Source organism: Chelmon rostratus, chromosome 21, assembly GCF_017976325.1.
Source record: "Chelmon rostratus isolate fCheRos1 chromosome 21, fCheRos1.pri, whole genome shotgun sequence".
NCBI classification, from domain to species: domain Eukaryota; kingdom Metazoa; phylum Chordata; class Actinopteri; order Chaetodontiformes; family Chaetodontidae; genus Chelmon; species Chelmon rostratus.
In genome coordinates, this window is record NC_055678.1 from 21,368,661 (window position 1) to 21,394,336 (window position 25,676).

General features: G+C 40.3%; 2 protein-coding genes across 4 annotated transcripts in view; one reads left to right on the forward strand and one right to left on the reverse strand.

The window, feature by feature from the left end:
• The window catches only part of reep3b (receptor accessory protein 3b), a 40,754-nt gene extending 23,900 nt beyond the window's left edge, over positions 1–16,854 (reverse strand). The window contains exons 1-2 of one of the 2 annotated variants that reach the window (XM_041963240.1): positions 16,501–16,854; positions 3,280–3,352 (exon numbers count right to left, since the gene is read on the reverse strand). In XM_041963240.1, coding sequence (XP_041819174.1) covers positions 3,280–3,352; positions 16,501–16,532 — 105 coding nt within the window. In that variant the 5' untranslated portion in view covers positions 16,533–16,854. Of the gene's footprint in view, positions 1–3,279; positions 3,391–16,500 lie in introns of those variants that run through there. The other variant, XM_041963239.1, reaches the window with a different exon arrangement.
• A 3,762-nt stretch (positions 16,855–20,616) lies between these two features.
• Positions 20,617–25,676, forward strand: part of jmjd1cb (jumonji domain containing 1Cb) — a 121,421-nt gene continuing 116,361 nt past the window's right edge. For both annotated transcript variants that reach the window (XM_041962108.1, XM_041962110.1), the window contains exon 1: positions 20,617–20,955. In XM_041962108.1, coding sequence (XP_041818042.1) covers positions 20,800–20,955 — 156 coding nt within the window. In that variant the 5' untranslated portion in view covers positions 20,617–20,799. The remainder of the gene's footprint in view (positions 20,956–25,676) is intronic.

Sequence of the window (25,676 nt, forward strand, 5' to 3'; positions counted from 1 at the left end):
ACAGATGTTTATCTTTAACTGCTCTTTCTTTGACAAAGTGATTGTCAATGACATAAAACTTCATATCAAATATCAACAACAGCACCATGTTGAATATTTGTTAACCTGCAGGGGACTTCCTGCAACACAGCGATGAGGTCATCAAGGATATAAGAATCAACGCACCCCGCCCCACCTCGCCTTTCCACTGCCACGTCAAGTTGCTACAGGAAATGCATCCTTCCCAATCAAACAACTGTCCAACTACTCGCAGGATCACTAACAGAGTGTTTGTGCCCATCGAAAATGTTTAGATCATGGAAGAGTTCAGTTCTAATATGGATAAGAAGCTTCTTCAAGAAAGAGGAGAATGACTTCAAAGCCCTGGTTCCTCCACTGTCCTCGCTTTCCAGAACTTATTCCAGTCCTACAACTGTATCTTCGACCAGGAGTTATGTATATGCGTATAAGAGGTAGAAGGGGATATAAATGCATCACTTGAAGCCATTAATCTGATGTTTAATTTGTACATGTTTCAGAACACTGATGCACATTAAACCATAAGCATCTTGTTGGCTGTTAGAGAACCATTCCAGAAGAAGAAGCCTATCCAAGCTGTTTAGCTTTATGGGTAATAAATAACACAGAAAGACAAGGAGAAGAAGAGAAGCTACAACCTCTCACTTGCTGGAGCTTGTACACTGAACTATTAGGACATGGTTAACACATACCCAAACACAAGCACATACACACAAGCACACACACGGAGCACAAAACCAAATCATCAGCTAATAATAGATATTTTTCCAAAATGATCATTTTCATCATATGGTTGTGCCTAACTGCAGCCTCATCACCTCAGCTGTGCATTTATTGTGTACTGGTGATAATCAGAAATAGTGGTACTGGTGGCAGATTTACCATCAAAATCTGCAGTAACTTTAATGAGGCCTTTGATTTCTCAAAGAAGTAAACAAAAGCTCAATGATTTCATGTTTTAGGTTGTCAGAAACATCAGCTGGTTGCACATTTAACAGCGGCGCAAATATGTTTAATTCATTTAGTTTCCTTTTCATGTCCTGAAACCTCTCACCAAATGCCTGAAGGAGTTTTGTCACTCGGCAGCGTATCAACATGTCATAGCAGCTTTTGTTCTTGCAGAGTAGTAAAATACAGTTTCCTCATTCCATTTGCACTTGTCACATCTTTAATTTCACTTCAAATAGCTCCATATTTGAAAGCAGAGAGCTTAGAAGCTGCTGGAGCTTCATGATCAGCTCTGAGAGGGTCTTGGTGATGACCACCATGAAGGTGAAATCACTCTCTGTCACTGAGTTTCCACGACAGGTTTTCCTTCATCTCTGTGTCTTATTCGAGACAAACTGCCACTCTGGTTCTAGCAGCTCTGCAGCAGCACCAAGGCACTTCTTCACATATTCTCCTTCTGAATGAGGTTTCGGCTTCTGAACTATCAGCTCGCTCACCATAAAACTCGCCTGTATAATTCTGTCTCTGTCAGAACGAGACCGAACCAAAAAGCGTTAACGTTATCCAACCACGTTTGAACTTGCAGCTCATCCAGTTTAGCATGTTTAGAGCTGTAATGACTCTTGACATTGGCCTTTATAACCACTGTGACCTCATACCCCCAAACCAGCGTTTTTACTTCAACAACTGTTTTGTATTAATGAATTGTCTCGACAAACCCAAAAAAACAGTGGATGTGTCAGTCCTGAACAGGTGTTTTTTAATGTAACCTGTAACCTTACAAAAGCTAATAGCATGTTCAACATCTTTGGCTGCAAGACTTGGTTACTATTGTGGGCAGTAATCCAGTTAGCCAGACATGCTAAATTGCATGTAGCTGCTTACAATAGAGCAGAAAGAGACAAAGTTAAATCCATTTCTCACATGATTGCTGTTGTGTTTTAGGTTTTAAAGAATGTGGATTGTGATATGGATTCTTCGTATTTGTATAATTGGCTATGTTTTGTCCCAACTGAACTAGTACTATCAGCTGAATTTTAAGATGTTTGTCATTTAGGGCCACATGCTTTATATTGCAATGTTACCGAACATGGAAACTAATTTGTGTATTTCTCTTGTGAATTAGATCCACTCCAAAATTTAATGGCTTCCTCCTTGGCCCATGCTACACCCTTCCACCAGGTTTAATGACAATCTAGACCGCAGTTTTTCTCTAGTCCTGCTGACAAACAGACAGACCAAAAGAACCAAAAATATAACCTTCTTGGCAGAAGTAATTAAATGGAGCAGGCTGTGTCATCATTTTACTGGCCAACTGGTCAAGTGTAAAGAAAATGACAACGTGCTTCAGCACAGCTTCTGTTGTTGTTCATATCAATGCAACACTTTGCACAGAACAGCTGGGTGCAGTCAGATATGAATCAAAAGTAATCAATATCCTCTCAGCTGCATTGCTTGTCTGACAGCTTTGAAACAACTGTCCCAGTCACAGGGGGGCATGGCTAAAATGAAAAAGAAATGTAGCTTCTCTACATATAAAAAGGTTTTGACTGGAGGTTTAGTGTAGCAGGGCACAAAATACAGCAAATCAAATTGGATCGGGTGATTTTTAAGTTGAATCTTTGTTTGCATGTCTTATCATATTATTATATACAGTATTTAATACCTTATAATATGTATTATAGAGTAGTGCATAGATCTGCACTACAGGAAAAGTGCCCCGAGGTAAGTTCTGTAATGATCTGGTCCGATATAAATAAAACTGGCTTGACTTTGCAGAGCTACTGAACATCTGATCACTGTGTTTTCCCTGCGTAGCAAGACCAGAGGATTCATTTTTAAAAGCAAGCGATCCATGTATGTACTAATACATGTACTCTGTGATCTAACACAAGAGACGCAAACGCTGTAAAAGTAAAAGTTGTTTTCAGTGATTTGCTAACATCTACATATTATACTAAAGTGATATATTATCTCACAGTTCCGATAAATCATTTTCGCCAGTTTCTCAATGATATTATGAAAAGAAGTGATTCCAGTAGAGTTTTCATTGTTGCTTAAGACAAATCATTTGAGAATGCATAGACTTAGTGACACCATTGAAATCTAATATTACATCTTTAAATTCAATCTGGTATGTTAAAAATACTCAGGTTAGTGAAAATTCAGAATAGCTGGTAACTTTGGCTAGTTACTCCAAATTCTCAAACTCTTGACATACATATGTAAGTTTCAGTGTAGGTTGCGGTTAATACCCACACACAAAACTCAAGCAGGTCATTCAAACACGCAGAGTGATGCTCGTGAACTTACGTATTCCTTGACATTTTTGGTCTTGACAGCTTTGTACGAGTAGTATGCAGGATACAGAGTCCCAAACACCAGCCTGCAGGGAAACAGAACACAGCGCATGAAGCTCATCATTTCTTTCACAATCACATGTTTAATAACCACAATTAGCCATTTACTACAATTTCTAGGAAACTTGCAAACCTGGAAATACTGTACAAACACAGTGCTAACATGTTGTCAACAGTGTGACAGCATAGATATTCCTGATGTGTCACTGTTTTGTGCTTTGGATATAGTACTGCAAATAGCTGAAGCATAGAACCATCACATATAGGCCAGTACAGACCTATATGTGATGGTTCTATGTTTCAGCTTTAAAGACTGGATTGCAAAGTTTACAGCAAAATATATCAAATTTGTTGGTGGATGATTTTCACAATAGGAGAAACACTGACAGATACATTTGCTCTGTTTACCTTAAAGTTCAGTTTAAAGCCAACAGTTTGTCTCCACCTTTGCTGTCTGATTTCTACCACAGTTTCTACACTTGTGAAAAGGATGTTACACTCGAACCAAACTGGCAGAACAGCATAATCCTAAATGCAAACTGAGGTTTACATGCAAAATTGTAAGTTTCCAGTGAAAAGCCATCATCTGTTCCTGCAGAACAATCTAGGGACTTATTTTTATCCTGCTATGATTGGGCGCTGGGTCCTCCTGACCCAACAGTCTGAAGTCTGAAAACCACTAGAACACAAGACAATGACTCAATGTTTCCTCTGTAATCTTCTGCAGCGTATTGGTTCTGTAGGTGGTGCTGTTTTGTCTGTCAGCCCTGCTAACTGCACAGCCACTCTTCTATTCATTGGAAAAAGAATGGAAACATATGATGCATGACTCTCTGGGTGTCAGTTGATTATATAAAAGAGCTATGAGACATTGAGAGCTTAGATGAACAAAACTCAATCAGTGAAACAGCCTAGTGGGCATTTATTTCACAAAAAAATCACAATGCTGCTTTGGTTCCTACCTGCCCCTCAGGTAGCATTTACTGTAAAATGACATATTCGTTTATTGTTCTGCCAAATAAACACTCAGGCCCCATTTGCACTTGTTTTCAAGTGTCTCATATCCAAATTAAATCCAGATCTGATTTAATATAACCACCTACGGTGGAGGTTTGAGCAATCACATTTCAAACGCTTGAATGCTTCTTGGATACGCCTGCACAGCTATTCAATCCACACAAGACGCATGAAGTGCCCAGTGTTTCCTATTAATTACCAAGACTGTGACATACGCGCACACACACACACGCACACGCACACCGTGACACAAAGGCATTTTGATGTCACAACATGATCCACTGCAGTTATCCACGAGTGCAATCAGAACATCACCATTATCATGTCAGCAAACAGATAAAGTTACTGCAGAAGTTAGCATTGATAACGAGGAATTCCAGTAGGTGTGTGCCACAGACCTGCAGTAACTCTGTGCTCTTTGTACACACTGCCTGTCGCTACTCATGATTGGATGGTAGTTAACCACCTCCAGTCCAGGCTTGCTGAAAGTGGGGCCCATGGGGCAAAGCTGACCTGTCATTAGGTTTGATTTGACCTGAAAGATGTTTGGAATGAAGTTTTTGTGAGGTGAAAATTCTCTCCGATATGTAGAATCCCTACTTATCAATTATTTTTCATAATCTGAGCATGGAGCACGCATACAATGCGTTAAGATTCAGGTTTTTCCCTACAAGGGAAAAAGTTTGGGCACTCCTGCTCTGGTCAATTTTGCGTTTTGATCAACTGCATTAAACTGTCTCATTTATTGTGCTTTGTGGGTGTGAATTTGTTTTGCGTGTGCGTCATCACCCTGCATATCTGTATAATCAGTGTGTCTAATTGTTTACAAGAGCACAACATTGCTTCCAAAAGTCTAGTCACTTATATACTTAAATATATTCTGAAATTCAGTGAAACCAATTGAGCAAAACAAAACAGAAATAAAGACAGAAAGAGAGAAAGAAAAAATGAAAGAAAGAAAAAAGTTAATTGGACAAAATAGCTAGGTAGAGATGAGAATGTTTTGTCTTCCTCATCGCTTTCAGCAGCGCTACACCTTAATAGACAAACACCACAATTATGAATAGAGGAGCACAGTAAAACTATCTGCCTTTGCAGCTATTGTACCATCTACTGAAATCAACAGAGCAGTCTTTCTATCCTGACACACACACACACACACACACACACACACACACACACACACACACACACACACACACACACACACACACACACACACACACACACACACACACACACACACACACACACACACACACACACACAGCATTATCAAAACAATGAATATTCAAACCCCCACTCACACACATACGCACAGAGTTTTTCCAACCTCTCTGCTCTCAGGAACACGCTATATATTCTTCCTGGCAGAACAGAGAGAGAGAGAGAGAGAGAGAGCAAGAAAAACGACTACACCAGTTTATAGCAGGACACTCCTTCCCTCCAGTCCCTCTTTCTAACATTCCTCTGCTCCTCCTTCCTCCTCCCCCCCTGCACACTGAGCTTGCCATGTCTACAGCACAGTGTGTTCTCTGCAGATCTGCCTAGTGTGCATGCTGGATCTGGATCTGTTCAGCTGGATACAAAGTGACTGCATAATCAGGCATCGCTGCGGGTACTAACTGGTGCATTTCAAGAGCGTTTCCCAAGATTCAAAAGAAGCCAGGTATCAGGTAGTTAGGCTAACCAGAAGAGAGAAAGGATCAATGCATCAGAGGCTAGAAGTGGGCTATATGACAACATACAGCTGTCACAATGATAGCTATCCCTTTAATATCTCTGGATGTGTTAGTCCATTGTGGACAATCTTGCAAATCTAAGAGCAGTACTGCTTTGCAGCAGCCTCTTCTTCTGCTATTGCTTAAAGGCACCTGAACGGAGAATTAGCATGACCAACTGTTCATCTTGATCATCATCTTCTCTTCTAACATTCTAACAATGGTAGTGGATGGAAGCGCACATAACGTCGCATTTTCTTTTGACAGACAAACTTGAATTCAGAAGGTGGTTGTATTTTTGTTTAATTAGGAAAATAGAAGTGAGAATATTTCCTTTCTTAGAGTCCATAAGCTATCAATGTTTTCCAGCTTTTTTTTTAACACTTCAGAGTCATCTTTTCATTTTAGCATTGACAGTTTATTGTATGCATGGTTGGACATATAGAGACAAAGAAAGTTGCTTTCTATTGAACTGAACTGATTTCTCACCGTTGATCTCCAGTAGCACATTTTCATTTTTGCTCCATTAACTCTTCGTTTTTGGTTATTAAACTAATACTGAGGCAGTAAGTAACAGGCAGGGAAGCCCAGCCTTACAGGCTTCAATGACAAGTGTCTAAAGGCAGCAGTCACTGTGGTTGTCCCACACTGTTTTCACAAGTGATACTGATGCATTGTTGTTAAACGAGCACTCCAGTGATTTGCCACTGCATTCCCATAACGTTGTTGGACTTAATATGAACGGTTTACAAAAAGAGACGAAAAATCGGTGGAGAACAGGAGAAAGTTTTGCATGTAGAGCTTATTTTGCAAAAAAAAAAAAAAAAAAAAGCATGACTGTATGTGTGTCTCTTGGTGATTGTCCAGAGGGTAGTCTGCCAGGTCTCCCTGCCCTGGCACAGCAACAATCTTGGATTCTATGATCACCTAATTTGACACAGTGAACATTTTAAAAGACAAAAATACCACATGCTCTGATTGCAGCATAAGAATAACAGACTTGCTATATGGTTTGGATTCCATCTTCCAAAGGTTTTACAAATCTGAATCTCGACTCATTTCTTGACCTGCTGCAACGGCCGCAAGGATGAACGAGTTTGGAAATAAAATTGAGGTATTTTAGCTCATATGGGGAAATGGATTCCTTTAGTTGAAGTTAAATGATAAAAGTGTGGAGGATTTCACAATAACAGCCACCTGCATACACACAAAGACACACTGCATATAGTCTTCTTTACAGACAAACTTCCTCTGACCACAGTCCCCTCGGCTGCAGGCAAGCCGCCAACAACCACAGCAGTTTATTTTCCTGCTGTTGCCATAGAAACAGCCAGGCTGCCAAAGCTTCTGTGCTCTCTCTTCACATCTACATTTCTCTGTAACACTCTGCAATTTTTCAACTCACTGTGCTTTATTTGCATAAAGGTAGAGAACAATACTGCTGAAACATCTGCTTAAAAACAATTTAAGTCTGAAATGAATCTCTTTCCTCTCTTACAGTGGTATGTGGGTGTGTTTGTGTGCATGTGTGTTTGTAGTGAAGAAATTGGTTGCGTAACAACCGAGACCCTCCACTGTCCAAGAACACAAGAACAGCAGCCTAGTGGGGGGTGTTGACACGTTGTCGTAGAAACCTAAGCACCAGGATAGTCTCCTGGGCCCTATGATTTCTGCAATGCGGAAAACGTGTATGGAATCATGGAATTTCATCATAAAAATCAAATGTAACATACAGACATTGGCAAAATATGGATGCGGGGGGGCACAGTACGCTAGCAAAAGCTCATTACTTCAACAAACTCTCTGAAGTGCAACCATATCGGCAGCTGCAAGACAAAACTTTGTTGACGACTTCGTTGCTGTATGTGTGGAGTCAGATTTTCTGATGGGAAAAATCAAGAACCTACACCCGTTTCTGGACAAGCATTGTAAACAGAAGGGAACATGAGCCCCAAACATGAGAGCAGCCTCTGTCAGACCCACACATGCGGTGTGTTTAGGCTGCACACGGAGGCTGTCCTGCATGAGATCAGTGACATTCATTCAATTTGGAATCTTTTCTTATTGAGCTGTTTAAGCTTTATCCATCCATTACCTACAGCTCTTTAAATGTCTACATTGCTGTGTCTGTAGTGTAAAACTACTTGCAGTCTTCCTTCCACACCCCTATAATTTGAAGGCGTTTGGCTATCAGATCTTAGCCATGCTAATGAAGGGCGATAGCTGATGCTGTGATAATAGGAGGTATTTGTGCCTCAGTTACTCCTAATTTGCTTTGACTGCAGTGAGTCTCGTGACAGAGCTCCTGTACACACAAGGCTGAGGCCATGGTGAGAGGGAAATAATGACAGTAATAAAGAAGCTCACCAGTAACATTAACAAGCTCGTGCCACCCTCCATGAATTATGCAGCCCATGACTTGGCTGTCTTGATTCAAATTATGTGAGAGACTTTTTCTGGAAACCCTACTTATGAGTGCTGTCATTTCATTACTTCCTGTCACTGAACACTGGCCCACTTGTGAATGGTCTATTACGCAGGAAACTGGGGGTGGGTTGTGGAGGGTTCTTCTGGGACAGCAGGACAATCAAGGACAGGAGAAACAAGCCTTAAGAACAGATGGGAGTCAGCAGGAATCACCTGACAGGTTAGTTAGCAGTTAATGGCAAAAGAACCGAAACTGACATTCCTATTTCATAGAATGTACGAATTTTAATGGTTATGCAAATATACAATGATCAGGTCATCATAAGTTCAGAGTAACCCATCAAATTCATCAATACATGAACTGCTTTTATGTATAAAACGTTTACACCATTTGAAACAAGAGTTTTTATATTATTTCTGTATGTGCACAAGTGTTTAACCATTCAATTATCTGAAAGAATTGCTAAAGGAGAGTGTCAGTGTGTCAGGGATCTAACAGCCATGATGGTGGGACATTCTGAGCCTCGATAAGCTCCTGCAGCTTCTCAGCTCTCTGCTCTCTGCTTTCAAATGTGAAATCATTGGAAGCTAAATTAAAGCTGTCACAAGTGCAACTGGAAAAACTGTATTTTACTACTCTGCCTGCTATGACATGTGAATATGCTGCTGAGAGACCAAAAAAAAGTGTGTGTGTGTTTTACAATGAGTCAACTTGGCAATTAAGCTCGTCTTAGTTGGGTAAAAGATAGAAACTTGAACTCAGTCAGCTGTTTTCCTTAATAAGGAAAAAGGGTGTAAGAATATTTCCTTTCTTGACATTTTGTGAGTTTATTTATTTTTTATTCGATTAAAAAAGCGAGAGAGAGCTTGTGAAAGATAGAAAACTCGCCACTTGCATACATCTCCCAGCTGAGAGTTACGGGTGAGAGCCCTGAGCTACACTATCAGACCATCACGTCTTGAGGCACAAAGTGGTTTTACTAGACAGAATGGGTTCTCTGGTAAACGTTAGTCAATATCTCTGCAACACAGTGCATAGACCTCTTTGACAGAGTGTCAAAAGTGTTACTTCTTCACATTCGATTGATAAAGTTTGTTCATTTTTGAATGATATGAAAAAAACTAAATTCTGGCCTTATCTTACAAATTCCGCCTTTAAATGCCCCGTACAATGACTTTCTCAGAGTAACGACAGACCAGCACAGACACATAAATCAAGCTCACACAACAGAAGTGGACCACGTTGCGGACTGAAATGTTCTTGAAACAATTTTGTGAAAAGTGGGGCCCCTTTCCATACCAGAACTACCATCTCTGTTTCCCTCCTCATTCCCCTTCTTCCCATTTCAACACCCCCTCCTCTCTGCATGCAGCTGAGAAAATAGCCCCGTTGCTTTTAGATGGGCCTCGACTCTGGGCTACAGGTCAATTTCCCTGGTTTCCTGACACCGTACACCACCAACAACCAGATGGAGGGAGGGGGAGGACAGGACGACAAGAGAGAGAGCAGAGAAAAAGAGAGAACAAGAGCAATAAAACACAGGAGACACGCCGAGAGGGAGAAGAGGAGGGAGAAACAGAGGAGAGAGAAAAAAAAACAGAGATCTCAAAGATTTGAGCTTCCACCATCTGGTTTGAGCTTCAGGAATAAGAATTTGATTACATGACTTTTCCCCTAAAAACACAGAGGGAGGATTGTTGAGAGAACTGCTGCTACAGCAAATGAGACTGGTTAGTCCAGGTCTGTACGTCCTCAGAGGGTTTCCTCATGGCGAAATAAATGACATACATCATTTAGACTGGTCTCACAGCCCTCTGATTCTTCCCACAACACACACACACATGCACGCACACACATGCACGCACACACACACACACTCAAGTTTTTAACCTTGGTAACATGTCTGCAAGACATGAGGAAAACAAGCAGCCAACGCCTTACTTCAGCAGTTCTACCTTAGACCTGAGAAATGGGGGGTGTCAGTATATGTGTTCTTATTCAGCTGCAAAGTTGCAATAGGGGAAATAGCGAGGCTTCGCGTACCAAAGGATCTGAAAATCCCAGAACCAAACTGTAGCAGCCTTCTTCCGGAAGAGCTGAAAGTTTACATTCACTTAGACTGAAGTCATTAAAACACCAGAGATTTCACGTGACCACATATAGTTTTGGAAAGTCAGTTTGGACATCTTTGTGCATGACACATGTCATTTTCCAACTGTTGGTTATTGTTACTATTGTTTGCAGACAGCTACGCAAGACATTAAAGGATTGTGCTTCAAAATGATACACCAGAGAGAAGAAAATATTCATCCAATTTAATCATTTTTAATAGTTTCTTCATAATTGTAGAATGAGTCTTTAATTTTGTTATACTTTGCATGCTACTGACGTTTTTTCAATGAAGTTACTGACAGCATGCCTGAGGCACACTTGAGGCACACTTTACTAACTGATCTCTCATTAAAAATGATGCCAAGGTAGGGAGATAGTGAATGGGCCCACTTGCTATCAGTTGGGGCCTGCTTGTGATACAGGCCCATATACAGCATGGGCCCCAGTGTGGTTGCACTGTCTGCACTGTCTGCAGCTATACCCCTAACTATGAATTAAAGCATCTTGGAAAATTCCAGAAAATGATGTCAAGGCTACAGACATTTTACATTTTATGGCTTAACTCCAGACTCAGTGCTTGTTTGTTTGATCATGGGAAAATCAAAATCAGCTAAGACCTCAGAAAAAAATAGTGGACTGCACCAGGTCTGGTTCATAGCGGCAAACAATTTCTAAATGCCTGAGGGTAGCTTGTTCATCTCAAAGAGATATTATACAGATGAACACCATGGCACCACACAGTTGTAATACCATTCAGGAAGGACACGTGATGAACGTACCTAGGCGTGAAAAGCACAAAATCAGTCCCAGAACAACAGAAAAGGACCTTGTGGAAACAGGCACATAAGTATATATAAAACAAGTCCTGTTTCATCATAACCTCAAAGACTCCTCTGCAAGGAAAAAGACTATAGTTTGCAACTAGGGGAGTTTTGCTTCAGGAGGAACTGGTGCACTTCACTAAATAGATGGGACCATGAGGAAGGAAAATTACGTGGATATATTGAAGCAACATCTCAAAACAACTGCCAGGAAGTTAAACCTTGGTCGCAAATGGGTCTTCCAAATGGACAATGACCCCCAAGCATAATTCCAAAATTGTGGCAAAATGGCTTCAGGACAATAAAGTCAAGGTCATGGAGTGGCCATCACAAAGCCCTGACCTTAATCCAACAGAACACTTGTGGGCAGAACTGGGAAAAAAAGGTTGTGCAAGCAAAAAGCCCACTCCACTCTGATTGGTCTGCTCACACAGGTCTGAGCACGCAGTGCGCACCATGTTTCCAGTCAGCTCTGCCAGTGTTTTTAGCTTCCAGCTACCTGCACTTTTATCATGAACATCACCACTATAACGGCCTCTGAAATAAAAACCACCACAGCATGTCTGAGCAGGAATCAAATCCGTATTAGTCATGAGTCATGACTTTCGAATTTTTGATAGTCATTAAATTCTACAAAAAAATCAAGTCATCTTGTCTTAAAATATTTTCCCTTGTTTTTCACCCTTGTGGGTGTGCCGTAGTTCATCGGTGTTGTGGGAAGGAGAGCTCTCTTGTAAGAGAATGAAGAAGACCTGCATGTTATTGCCGCTAACGTAAAGGTTACATGCTTCAGGCAGTGACTTACAGTACAACAGTCAGTGTGCAAGTGTCTAGAAAAGCTTAGGTTGCAGCCTAACTCTCCACTCCACACTCACTAGCTACAAGCCCGGCCAAGGAAACCACTGCGCTCCCAAAGGTAAGACAGGTAAAGCTATTTACTTGTATATCACGATGATGCAGAGTCATTTGAGAGCGAGGGACCCTCTCGCTCTCTGTGTGCGTCTGTTTTTCATGTTGAAAAAACAGTTGCTGGCATCCAACCTACTACTCTTGTTATTTAGTTGCATTCAAATGAGGCTTAACATCCACAATTTCTCCTGACCATCACTCATTATTACATTAGTCTAACATCGCTCCCAGTCTAGGGCCAAGTTAAACAGGCTGCAGTAAAACACACAGTAAAACAACATAAAATGTGGCAAAACTTCCAAGTTTAAAGTCTGGACATGGACAGCATGCATCAATCCATCCCTGAGCTTATGCCATTACTGGCCCAGCAAAAGTTCCCATGCTTCGGTCTAAGCTTTGTACTGGCCCTTAAAGCAGCCCAGGGTGAAATGGTCAATGCACACAGGAGTTGTCCAGCCTTTGTGGAAACAATTCTTTTGCATTACAACCAAAAAAAAAGTCATATTGTGGGAGCAGATGAAGATTTTTGTGTTGGTTCTTGCAACCAACAACAGAGAAATTGGCTGCTTTACTCCTTACATTATCTTCCACACGGCAAACTGTGTGGTGGGCGGCAACAAAAGTGACGCCACAACTCAACGCCACACAAACTGATCCAAATATGGCCATATTCTGACTGTGCGAATATTTGACATTGTGTTTTTCATACTGGATCCCACAGTAAGTCCCAGTAAGAGAGGCACAGACAATTCTGTCATGTGAAATAACCAAAACATTTTCTAACTTTGGCAAAAAAAATGTGTGGTCGCGGAGCACATCACACAGAGTAAACAACTGACTGACAGATGTTTTCAGGGCCTTTAAAAGGCAGAATTGTTCAGAAATGAGCATAGGTAACAGTTTCTCTGTGCCCCAGGCCACGGCAGAACACCATGCATTCTGCTGATCCTGAAGGGCTTGTTCTTCACGGAGCAGAACATACAAAACATTCCAACTATAGACACTGCAACCAGCAGTTTAAAACGTTGCTAAATTTCTACTCACATACACAGTTTGGTGCAATTCAATACCACAGCCCTGCAATAAATACATCCTTCCAATAATACCATGAAGTTGAATATTTTGAGCAACAGGGCTACTGTATTAAATCACATGATATTGTAGAGACGCGTATGGTCGTGTTTGCCTCCTGTGATTTTTTTTGTTGCTGTGCTGCTACATATTTTAGAATATGAACACCACTGTGCTGTGTGGTAATTATCACCATGGAGGTCCACATTTTTGGGTAGAGTATTGGGGTTTTTCATGGCTGTTCAACTCTTAGGCATTGAACTCAAAATTTCCTTCCCAACACCAAAGGGGAGACTTTGACAAAGGGAAAGAGCTGGACAAATACAGACTAGGAGAGATGAGAGATGCATACTCTGGAACCATTCCTTGCAGGCTGCCGCCTAAAATTAGCTGGTTTTGGAGAGCTGAGTTGAACATCAGCAACTGACTTTTTTTAACTGTTGCATAGCAAGCAATTTAAATGGTTGTTGGAAAGGAGATGTGTCGAGATAGAAATAGTGACTGAAACACCAGAAAGGAAAGACGCCTGTTTCAATGGAGTGAGGGTCTGCTGAACATGTTTTCTGGTTGCTTTTTTTGCTTTAGAATCTAAAGCAAATGTGTTAACCATCTAAATTTTAGATGGTTAACACATTAAAACAATTAACAGAATAAGTTTCGGTTACCTCTCTGTCCTTTACACAACATAAAAAGTTAACTGAAAGAATAAACTATTGAAATTAAGACTGTCATCACATAATTCCAACATTATGTATGATTTGCAGGTTTAAAGCAACTCACTTTACCCCTAGACTGTAGCAATTACTGCATGAGATGACACTGTCATATGAAAAAGTATGAACACTCCTGACATAGGCACAGGACACCCACCAGAAATATAAGACCAAGATTGGAGAGAACTGAATCTAGGCCTGTATTCTTTTTGAGCTTGAAGTTATAGCAGACTTCACATTGCACACTATTACTAAACTTCAAATTTATTCATTCATTCAAGTTTAGTTAGGGGTAATGGCATGAACACAATTATTAGCAATAATTATCACTATGAATTTACCTCTATTTGGGGAAACAAACAAGTTTTGCTTGGTAAAAAGGATGGTGGATTAAGGTCATGGAATATAAGAGGTATTCAGAATCTAATGGCTCTTCATGCAGATGTTTTGCTTTCTTTTGATCAATTATATAAGATACTGTATATCAAATCCCTAAAAAACACTTCTTAAAATATTTACAGTTGAAAGCTACATGTCATTGCAATGTTTACACACCTTAGTCAACTATAATTGACCAAACGATCAAATGTTAAACAGACTGTATGAAGAGTTTCATGATAGAGTGGTTGAGAATATTACGCAGCAACGATCAGACAAACATCTAAGTATATATCCAATATCTAAGTAGTATTAGGTGACACTATGGATGTAGTAGGTTGTAGTTTGTGTGGCATTAATAAACTAAGCTGAATGAATACAAGAAGTTTGTGTTCTGAATGATTTAACTTCATTGAAAAAAAATAGCAGTTTCCCTAGGTTGGGTACTTTGGGGCGGTGGTCCAAAGTACCACACCAATTTCTGTACTATAAATTTATTTGTTTACTCCCATTATTTCATTCATCCAAAACAGTCGAGAAGAACGCTCTGCGATACCATAAAATAGATACTGGTGGCAGGTTTTATCCGTCTCAACTTACATTCTCTTCCTTTCAATTGCAATGTTCTCTATTGCAACTTCATTTTTGGTTGGCTAAAAAAAAATCAAGTTCAAACAAATGAGAGCTAACATAGCCCACATACAGTAATCCTAAACTATGCTTTATAACTGGCATGGTTACACTGACTATCAGAATCAGAATGGGCTTTATTGGCCTAGAATGCATGCACATACAAGGAATTGGAAAGATCTCTGCTGTGTCACTTGAAGCTAAATGGTGAAGTCATATTTGTAGTCATGACAATGACTCTGCAAGGCCATCACACTTTTGAAGGCAGTAAACAGGATTTTCATAATTGCATTATAAAAAATGCAACATTTTCTGCAGAAAGAGTGTACACAGTTATGGACAGGTTATGAGATGAATGGCCCACAGTCTAGAAATGTTTATCTGCTTCCTATACTTAGAGGCAGGTCTTGACTGAACAGCAATAAACCAGGTACTGACCTGTGACAACAATCTGTTACAAAAGAATGTGCTTATTATCCCACAACAGAGGGCCTGTCTTGAAAGTTGCATTAGAGAAATTATCCAGCACTCCCTTCTGACCTTTCCACAACATTCCTACCCTCCATTACACCAAGTTATGTAACTACTGTTCCTGGATGTATGGACACAACAGGAAAAAGAAGAGAGATATAATGAGAGAATGAGAAAAGAGTCAAGCTGATCTGTCAAAAATGGGCCTTTTTACCCAAAGTAAACACATGTCCAGGATTTTAGCATATTAAATCTGAATCTCCAACTTCTGCTTTATTCACAAGGGATTTCAGTAGCATGAGAATGGACAAGTAAGCATCCACTAACCAAACAAATTCACGCAAGGTCGCTTAAATTCGTTTGAGGACGTCTTTTTTCCTGTATCCTCACAATATTCTGGTTGCCCGGTTAGATTGGGCAGGGCTGGCTAATAATATCTTCAAGATGACAGCTGTACCTGACACTCCTTCACAGATGGAACATGTAGAGGCTTGAAAAGTTCCATCTCACCGATAATGAACAAAGTTAAATGTTGTAACGGTTGACTCAGGAGTTGTGTGCATGGCCATGATTCATAAACAAGATGGTAGCATTAGCTTTAGACTCAATAGCAAATCACAATGCACAATGCTAGCTAGGTTTGGTGCCTCACAACTATTTAGATTACAAAAGAAAACACCGTGTATTAGTGGTATCTGGTAACTATTTGCTTGTTCCTCCTTGTTGGCAGTTTCTAGTCGAGGACATTAAAGGACTACGGTCATAATTTAGCCATAGGACGGTAACACGTTAGCCACGCAAGCTAACAAAGCTTCAATCAGTTGCCCTAATTTTCCCCATGAGGTAAAAATACCATTTTAGTTCACTTTCAAAAACGTTACTCTCAGTTGTCTTTGTACTTACACAACGCTTCTCGAAATTATCCAGGACACCATGTTTTTCTGTCTTTAATTGTGTAGGGATGTATCAGAAGTAGAAGGCTGTCCCGGAGATTACGTTGATGGTTAGCCGTGCCACTGTAACGTTAAACTTCTTCAGCCAAAACTTCGATGAGCGAACCCAGGACCAGCTAGCTACCTCGCTGTACATCGACCAAACAACATGTCTGAAAAACGAACGATGTCACTGCTCTGTCTTTGTAACCATAGCAAAGCGATGAAATATCTATCCAATATGAGTGCTGTTGTTTTGTAGCAATTTCTTCTATTCCCTCCAGGTTTCCACCTTCTCTCTCTACTTTAGTCCCCACTTGTGCAGTGCTCAGATAGCCACTGACGTCAACAGGAAAAGACCAACCTCCCGAACCTACAATTGGCTAGTTAAGTCTGTTTACAACTATCGTTGATTGGCCACGTTAGCTCATGTGACTTTTGTGTTTTGTGGAATCGGTGGAATTTTAAACTCAGCCGTCTGTGCTGCGATTGGTCCGCCTTCGATTCGTGGCGAATTCTAACCAACGAGTGAGAGAAGTAATGAAGGGGTTCTGTGGATTTTCCATAGACTGCCAGGTGTTCAGCGCATGCGCGTAGGTCAGAGCCGATCTCTCTCTCTCTCTCTCTCTCTCTCTATATATATATATATGTATATATATATATATATATTCATATACAGATGCAAGCGGGTCCTTCCTGTATGAATTATGAACAATACAAGCTTTTCTTCTTTAAGAGACCAAATGAATACAAATCAGTACAATAAATCACAGATTAATACATCTTTGGCCACAACCAAAGTCTAAAACAGTTTTATCGCTAAATGGAATGGCATATTAAGAGGTTAATAATAAACTCAAACTATATATGATTCATTTCTTACTTACATCTGTACTAAACCTGGAAGTCATATTTGTTGTTTAGTTGATATTTATCTAGATTTCTGTATTATGCATGCAATATTGAATTTCAAGGCCAAAATTTGTAAATTTTACTGGACTTTACATTAGGGAAACTGCACAGACACAACAGTATAATACTGCAGGAAAAGATGATTGAGAATTAAATTATTTTATTCTTGTCTGAACCTGAAGTACAAAATGTGGTGGACTGCCTTTGTCTTGCTAATTACATAAACCACACCAGTCTTTAGGTCGTAATCATATTCATTATAGTTTTCCATACATAGCATTTGGCAGACACAATCCCCATCTGTGAGCTTCAGCATGCCTTCCTCTTTGTATGTGCATGTCCATCTGTGTGCATAGATAACGATATCAGAGCACATACAGTAAACGTGTGTAAGCTTCTACGTGTGCCACTATAAGCTTGTAAATTTATATATTTGTAGATGTGCGCATTGGTGACCACATGCAGATATGCGTGTGTTTCGTGTACACATGATCCAAGTATGTGTTTATGGGGTAGGATGGGGGTTGGATTCATAGCTACTTGTTATTCATGAAGGTGGCTGCTGCAATGTGCAGCAGTGTGAGGGAGATTCCCAGTGGAGCCTCTCTGGTCATACTGCCTGTCTGGGACAGCATCAGAGGATCACAGCTGAGCGGAAAACACCTCCACACCAAGCACTGAGCTGCTCCACTGCTAACCTCATACTGTAATGTCATACACAGTCACAAAATCCAGTCAAAAACAAATATATTTCCAAATAAAGGAAACAGGGCAGAGATATGCTGAAACTCAGCCATTTGTAAAAAAAAACAAGTTACATTAGGTAATTTGTTATTGTTGCTGCTGAAGAGCATTCTCTCATGCAGTGCATCTGTATTCAGGTACATACAATGTGACGATGTGACATTAAAACCTGTTCAATGAAACATATTCATCATTATATCAAAATATACACTATACAGAGCAGTGTAGTATGTTTGCTTATATGTTGATTTTATGCTCTTTTTATGCTTCTCTGTGAGACCTTTGCTTTGTGAGTGCGTTGCCGTGATATGTTTAGTATTCCCCCTCTGTATTGCAGTATTTTTTAGTTAAACACTGCTGATTTCTTGTATTTATGAAGTCAGAACAATCATATAACCCATTCATTTTTTGAAAACTGGGACTTGACTAAATTCCCGTGGAGCCCACTGGTGGTGTCATGCTGTCTAATGGAATGAAACAACTGTAATAGGGTGTCTGATAAGTGTCTGAGTAACAAAGATTGCATACCTACATTTACACATTGTCCTGTAACGTTCACTAACATAAAGGTACCTTTTGAATTGTGGGAAAGCCAGTTCAAATCAGCCATTACTCTGTATTTGACCATTTATTCCATTGTGTGTGTGTGTGTGTGTGTGTGAATCTGCTCCAAATTTTCACCTCACTCTGCTCTTACACATTTGATCACCATACTATTTTGTAATCTGTGTTAATTAGTGAGCTTTAGATGTATCAGTAAGTGTATTTCTGAACATTGAGCAGAACCAGGCTAGCCATTTCTCTCTGCTTTTAGTCTTTATGCTAAGCTAGGCTAACCACATTCTGACTCCAGCTCTATACTTAACACACAGACATGAGACTGATGCACTGATATGCAATGGTGTGCAATTCCTTTAACCAACACAAATGTTCCCTCAACTATGACTATGGGTTTTGAGCAGATTTGTCCTCGGCCAATGCAAGGAGCACCCTGACAATTTGTGACATACATTTTACTTGCCAGTTTACCCATGAGCCAGCTGTTATGGGTTTATGGTTTAAAGTCTGAGAAGTTTAACATAAAGACTGCAGGCAAGGGATAACTGTCATTTAAGTTATGTCAAAAGTGAAATATGTTTTCTATCAAGAAGACCAGCAGTTGTTGGTCAAGAAATAAGTGCAATGCTAATTATAACCACACTATCTGTTTTTATGTTACTACATGTGTTCAATAAACATGTCACAATATGTAAATAAGACAAGAAATATGTTAGTCTCACTTCTTCATAGTTACCACAGTGCTTTTCCTTTCAATTGTTTCATTTTCTTATTCCACCACTATGGCACCTCTGCTCTACTTGTTTCTTTTCCTTCTTCCTCTTTTTCTTCTTTTTCTTGCCTCTTTCCTCTTTTGTCTCATGTGTCCTTTGTGTGACTGTGTTTTTTCAGCATCTAGTCCCCTTTCTTTCACTGTTCCTCTACTAATTTTCCCTTGCTTCTCTTTCTCCATCATTCCATCTCCTTCTTTCTCTCCCTCTCTTGTGTCCCACCCTGGAGGTCGCTCCAGGCTGATTGCCTTCTACATGCTTCACACACAAACCTTTTTACTGTCCTTAAGATCCCTACACTCTGCACGCACACACTAAAGCATGCACAAGCAAAAGCACACAAGAGTGCAATCCTCCATGGAGCCACATTTGCACAGAACACACACACACAAACCTTCCCTGTCTTGTTCTCCCTCAGTTCCTCTGCCTCATTCTCCCTTTCGCAGATTCTCTGTCTTGCTCCGTTATAGTCCAGGAAGCCTCAGTGGAACACACTGAAGGAAAGAGACTGAACATGTCAGTTGCATTCTGAACTAAATGTTCATATGCAATCAAGCAAGATTAAGGAGGTGTAAAATCCTAAAAAAAAAACAAAAAACAAAACAGCAGATTATAATGAATGAAATTGTAAATAAATGCAACTTAACATGCCTTATGATCTGATGGTGGCTCGATGGCCATTAATAATTACAGCAATTTCTGCAATAAGTAAACTAAAGTAGAGTTAAAGTAACAGCCTAAGTGAACTAATTTCTGCCCAATCTATTACTATAGCCTACATGGTTGCAACCAGTAGCAGTGATACCAGTAGCACTAGAACGAACAATTGAAGCATTGCTTTTAATGTGGTAGAAGCAGCGGCTGCTTTCATTTGTTTAACAGTAGTCGTGGCAGTTCGACAAGTGCGAGCAGTTGTAGTATTTTTGCGAAAATAGTACCGATGGGGTTCAATTGAGCGGAAGGACACAGCCGTGCTGCGGTCTGTGAATGCCTTGGGATCCAGCGGAGAAACACACGTATGGATGGCGGCGGTGATGCGGCTCAGTGTTCCACCGTTTTTCATGCTGACTAGAAAGGAGACTGACGCTCGAGCGGGTGGAGACTGCTACACATTTAAATCCCCCGGGTCGGTTTTCAGCGTTTAGCAACAAATAACTTTTCCTTTTTTTTATTTTCCTTCTATTATTGGATTCTTTTAGAGCTGGTTTAATGTCGTAAATGACAGGTCTGTAAGGGCGTCGTTGTTGGGAAGTTTTTCGAGGGGGGGTTTTGACCAGCAAAGGGCCATGGCAGTCGAGGCTCGGCCAGAGCTGGTCGGGAAGCGGTTCCTCTGTGTCAGCGGGGACGAGCCGCCTGAAATTGGCGACATTGGTCGGTGGCCGTGGAGGTCCGGGGTCATACGAGCCGTTAACCACCGTGACAGCGACAATCCCGACCTGACGGTAAGGAAAACGCTGACTTTGTCCTCCTCTTTGGTCTGTTACATGCAAAGCAAATGGTAAAATCTCTGTGGTTGGTGGCTAGCCAGCGAGCCAATGTTGCAGGCTTGCCAGGCGGAAATTATTTTGTGGCTTTCTCTCAGTTGTTATTATGGCTCTTTGGACCAAGGAGTATACTGCTTTTATTTATCATTGTTTCACCAAAATATTTGTTATTTTTGCACGTTTAAGTTTCTCTAGTTATTTGACCACTTAGCAAGCAAGTTAATGCGAGGCAGACTTCCAGCAACGGGTTAGGAAAAGGAAACGGCTAGCTAATGTTTTTCCAGACAGTGCTCCGCTTATTTACACCAAAATGTTATGTCACTAATAGACCATTTACTGCGGTAAAGGCATGGTTAGATATGTTCAGCTGTAGTTGGTGCTAAGAATGCTGAAACCACTCTGGGCTCCATATAACTTCTGTACGCGGTGTCTTGAAGACATGATCGGGGATGCTGCAAAGCTTTAATCTGAAAATGAGCAAATTGTCAACGAGAAACAGCTGGAATCTAAACCGGCTGTGTGTCCTCCGAGAGCGGCAGTATTTGTAAAAGCATGTGTAGGAATTTGAGTCCCGAGCAGTTAAATGCTTTAATCTGCTGTATACTGCAAATCAGCTGACAGAGGTAAGGTTAGCTTTATAGATTTACCCCTCGTTACAGCCTTTACGTTAGCTAATCCCCATTACCTCGTGGTTATTGGTCACAATCCACACTGTTTCAGCGCGATGATCAACCATAAAGCCTGTTCTGCCTGTGTTTTTCTGGCGGACAACAACCTCTCCGACTTGGACAGGGGCGCAGGAATGCTAGGACTTGTAAAAACATAAAACTGGCTTGCTACAGGGTGAACAATAGGCAGTTTGTCTTAACGTGGAATATTGTCTACAATTTCAAAAACTCCGTATTTTTAAATTTCGGAGCCTTCAGGAGCAGTCGTGTTTCCTTCGTGAGGTGTAAGCATTGCATTCCTAATACAGTCAGTAGACAGGCAGGGGTGGATGAAAATCTTGGCAATATATTGGTCTGGATTTTCCTCCTCCTTCAGGAAAGAGCTATTTTCATAATGGGTTAACAGGCCAAAACCAGCAAACAATTAAATGTTTGCCCTGACAAGCCCCTGGCTGGCAGACACACAGCACTGTCTCACTGTACGATGTGCCTGTTCCCCGTTTTCTTTTGTTCACAGGATCCTTCTATCTGCAGATAGCTGGCTAAACCCCAGCACATTTCTGATTTGATCATTTGGTGTGATTTCAGTGTACGTATGTGCTATTTCATGAAGACAGCCAGTCATTACATATTACATCTTGCGACAAATATTGTCATCTAATGGTCATAGGTCTCTAGTAGGGACAGTCTTTGTGTGCGCTTTAATTTGAGAGCCATCGGTGGTAGGTCATTTATATGTGTGTCTTTCAACATGAATTTCAGACGGTATACATGCCACAGGTCACTGACTGCTCATGGTGCTTTCTATGTGATGTGGACAGTAGATGAATTCCAAGTTTCACATCGTCATAGCGTTCTCTTATTCTTCATTTCACTCATGCGTTTGCGTCTAGTTGTCTGTGTTTTTGACACAAATAGCGTGATGACATAATGTGTCATAGCTGTACGCTCGTGTATCTGTTTTGACGCACAACAAACGTGCTCCCAGCTTCCTAATTCTCTTGTAGAATTGGTTCTTGTGTGTGATGTGATTTAGGCAGTTAGCAGTGTTCTGGTTTAATTCCATACAATGGGCACAGTCTCATTAGCAAGGGGCTTAACTAGCTGAGTGAATACAGTGGAGAGGGATTGGAGATTAGATTAGAAGAAGTGTGTCAAGCCAAGCTGTCAGGCCTTTGTCAAGTGTCTGTGGTCAGATAGGCCAGTAGTACAGGAGTATACTGGGTTAGCAGCAGCCCACTAAGGCTTACTGGCTCATAGCTGTATATCTTAATCGAAAGGTAATGCACTTTAAACAAGTCAATACGTGTGACAATAAATTGGTGTAGAGATCAGTCTGAGATTACCACCCATTAAGCACCAAATGTCTAAAACCTGGCTAAATAAACAAGGTTTATCCATCACACTGGTTGGTAGCTTTTTTAAGACAATAACATTTCATTTGTTGGTTATACACAGTTAACTCAGCACACTATTCTAATACAGAGCTGAAACAATCAATCAATTGATTAGCTATAAGAGATTAATTGACAGTAGATTGAAATAAAATTAACCAGTAACTGGATTTTTATGTTATCATGTTTATTTTATGACATCTAGCTTTACAAAGGGGAGGATTTACTGTTTTTCCTTGTCGTAAGTGAATGCATTATTTTTGGTTTAAACTTGGACAGCCCAAGAAATTTGAAAATGCCAGCTCACAAACCATTTCAGGTCTCTTTCAGATTATCTGCCCTCTGTCAGTACTCTCCGCCTGATAAATACTTCTGATTAGCTTGGCACTTTTTCATTTTACATAATCACTGAAGATGATGGGAATTCACTGTACTTTGTGCAGTAATCTGAGGTTAGCACTCATACTTTATATGGCAATTCTGGGTTGTATACAATCATATGTTACGATGCTAATGAGCTCCAAAGAAAACATCGATCAGTGTATTTATACTTCTGCTGGGGTTATTTAGTGTAATAACCCCTTTGCATAGGTACAGTTACATTTTTGTTGAACTCTATAACTAAAGCTATGATAACTGTACTTGATAGGCTATTATTATTATTATTATTATTATTAGTGTATTAGTATAGTTTGACTTGCTTAGAGCTGACGTGGGTTGAAGAATAAAAATAAAGATAGACAAATAATATTAGAATTACTGATGCATTTTTCTTAATTGCTTTAGATGCAGCTCTCTATTTAGAATGTATGATGGCAGTAATAGCAGTGTGAACCACAGAATCACTGTAGTGATAACTGGTTTCTGCACATTGTTTTTTTATTCTTTTGGGATGTTCCATCTGCTCAGTACCTTTTATTGTCCCTTAGTCCACATTATGCAATGAGCTCAAAACCATTTACTGAACATGATATATATCCAAAATGATGGGCAGGTAGAGGCTTAGACTTGGTATTTATTTCCATATCTAGATGCTGCTTATTCAAGCTATTGAACTACTACTATGTGTACAGGTGTCAGTCCAATTTTGTTTTTCTGTATATCTTAGCTAAGGTCGCGTTTTTTGAATTCTCGCCATCTATAAACCTGACAATATTTTAAATGAGCGTGGCTTTAGAGGAGTAAGAATGCAATATTCTTTGAGGTGCTGGCATAAGAAAATGGTTCAAGAACACCCCCAAGTATTTAAATACTGTACTCCATTATTGGAATTGTAAATTCCTTTGCAGTGACCCAGTATTGCCGCTGCGGGAACAGAGTCTCAAACAGAAAACAGAAAAATACATGACAGAGTGGAGTTCAAATGTCAACAACAGAGACCGATGAATATGAATATTGAAACTTCAGCAGTGACGTACAGAGTGAAATACAGAGCATCTAAACAGCACTGTAATTGTCTTGCATACTTGTAACTTTTTTTTTGGTGGAACTTGAGGGGCACTGATACAAGCTAAAAGAAAAAGCTCAGCAGCAGAATCCTAAGCTGGTACATTAGGCATAAAACTGCCACACTCATCTGGATTCACAATGAATCAATGGAAAGAGCAGGGCGGCCAGGTCATTGCCTATAGGAGCCTTTGTTTTCCATTACGTGTGTGTGTGTGTGTGTGTGTGTGTGTGTGTGTGTGTGTGTGTGTGTGTGTGTGTGTGTGTGTGTGTGTGTGTGTGTGTGTGTGTGTGTGTGTGTGTGTGTGTGTGTGTGTGTGTGTGTGTGTGTGTACAGTAGCAGTGCTGCTAGTTTGTAGGGCTGTGGCCTGAGGTTCATCTCTGTGTGGCTAATCAGCAGAAAATGACTGTGACCGGGGAAGAACCTTCCACATACAGAATCCATGCATGGTTGTTGCAGTGCTGCAGTTCAGCCAGCTTAGAAACATTTCTAAGCTATGTGTAACTGTGTGTTAGGTTGTCAATAGCAGCATTGTTTCGAGTACAAACACAGATAAACATGGCAGAAGAGAAGCTTTCACCTTTTAATGCCGGTGCCATAATAGGTACAGATATGTACCATGATATGGGCCATTTCTTCCACTGTAAAATCCACTTTTAGTTATTTGAATGCTTTTCAGTGCATTGTGTATATTTCAGCTTGCACAATTAGTGTTCTATGAAATATTACCGGTCTGTCACATTTGAATATACTAAAAGAACAGAGTGGTAACTAATAGCTGATAATCAGTGTGGATCTAAGTCACATGGTATTGAATTATGAGGAGAAAACTACATAGTAAAATATATCGGGCTACACACAGACAAATATGCATGTATTAATATATCTATACACGTGTGTGTATGAGTCATATCAACTGTTTTATTTTCTAAGTTTACAGTATCAGCTCACTACATCTACACATGTGACTTTTATGCATCCCATTGTTCACATTGCAGTATGTCAGCACAGAACCTCCTCAGGTTCTCGGTGGTGATTATAGTATTTAGCAATAGCTGTGATAATACAATCAGGGAAATAAAAGGTGCATGTAAAATAGTCATAATGAGTCTGTATTTACCAAGTTGATATTGACACGATAAGCTACAGTATTGCTATGTGACATCCAGG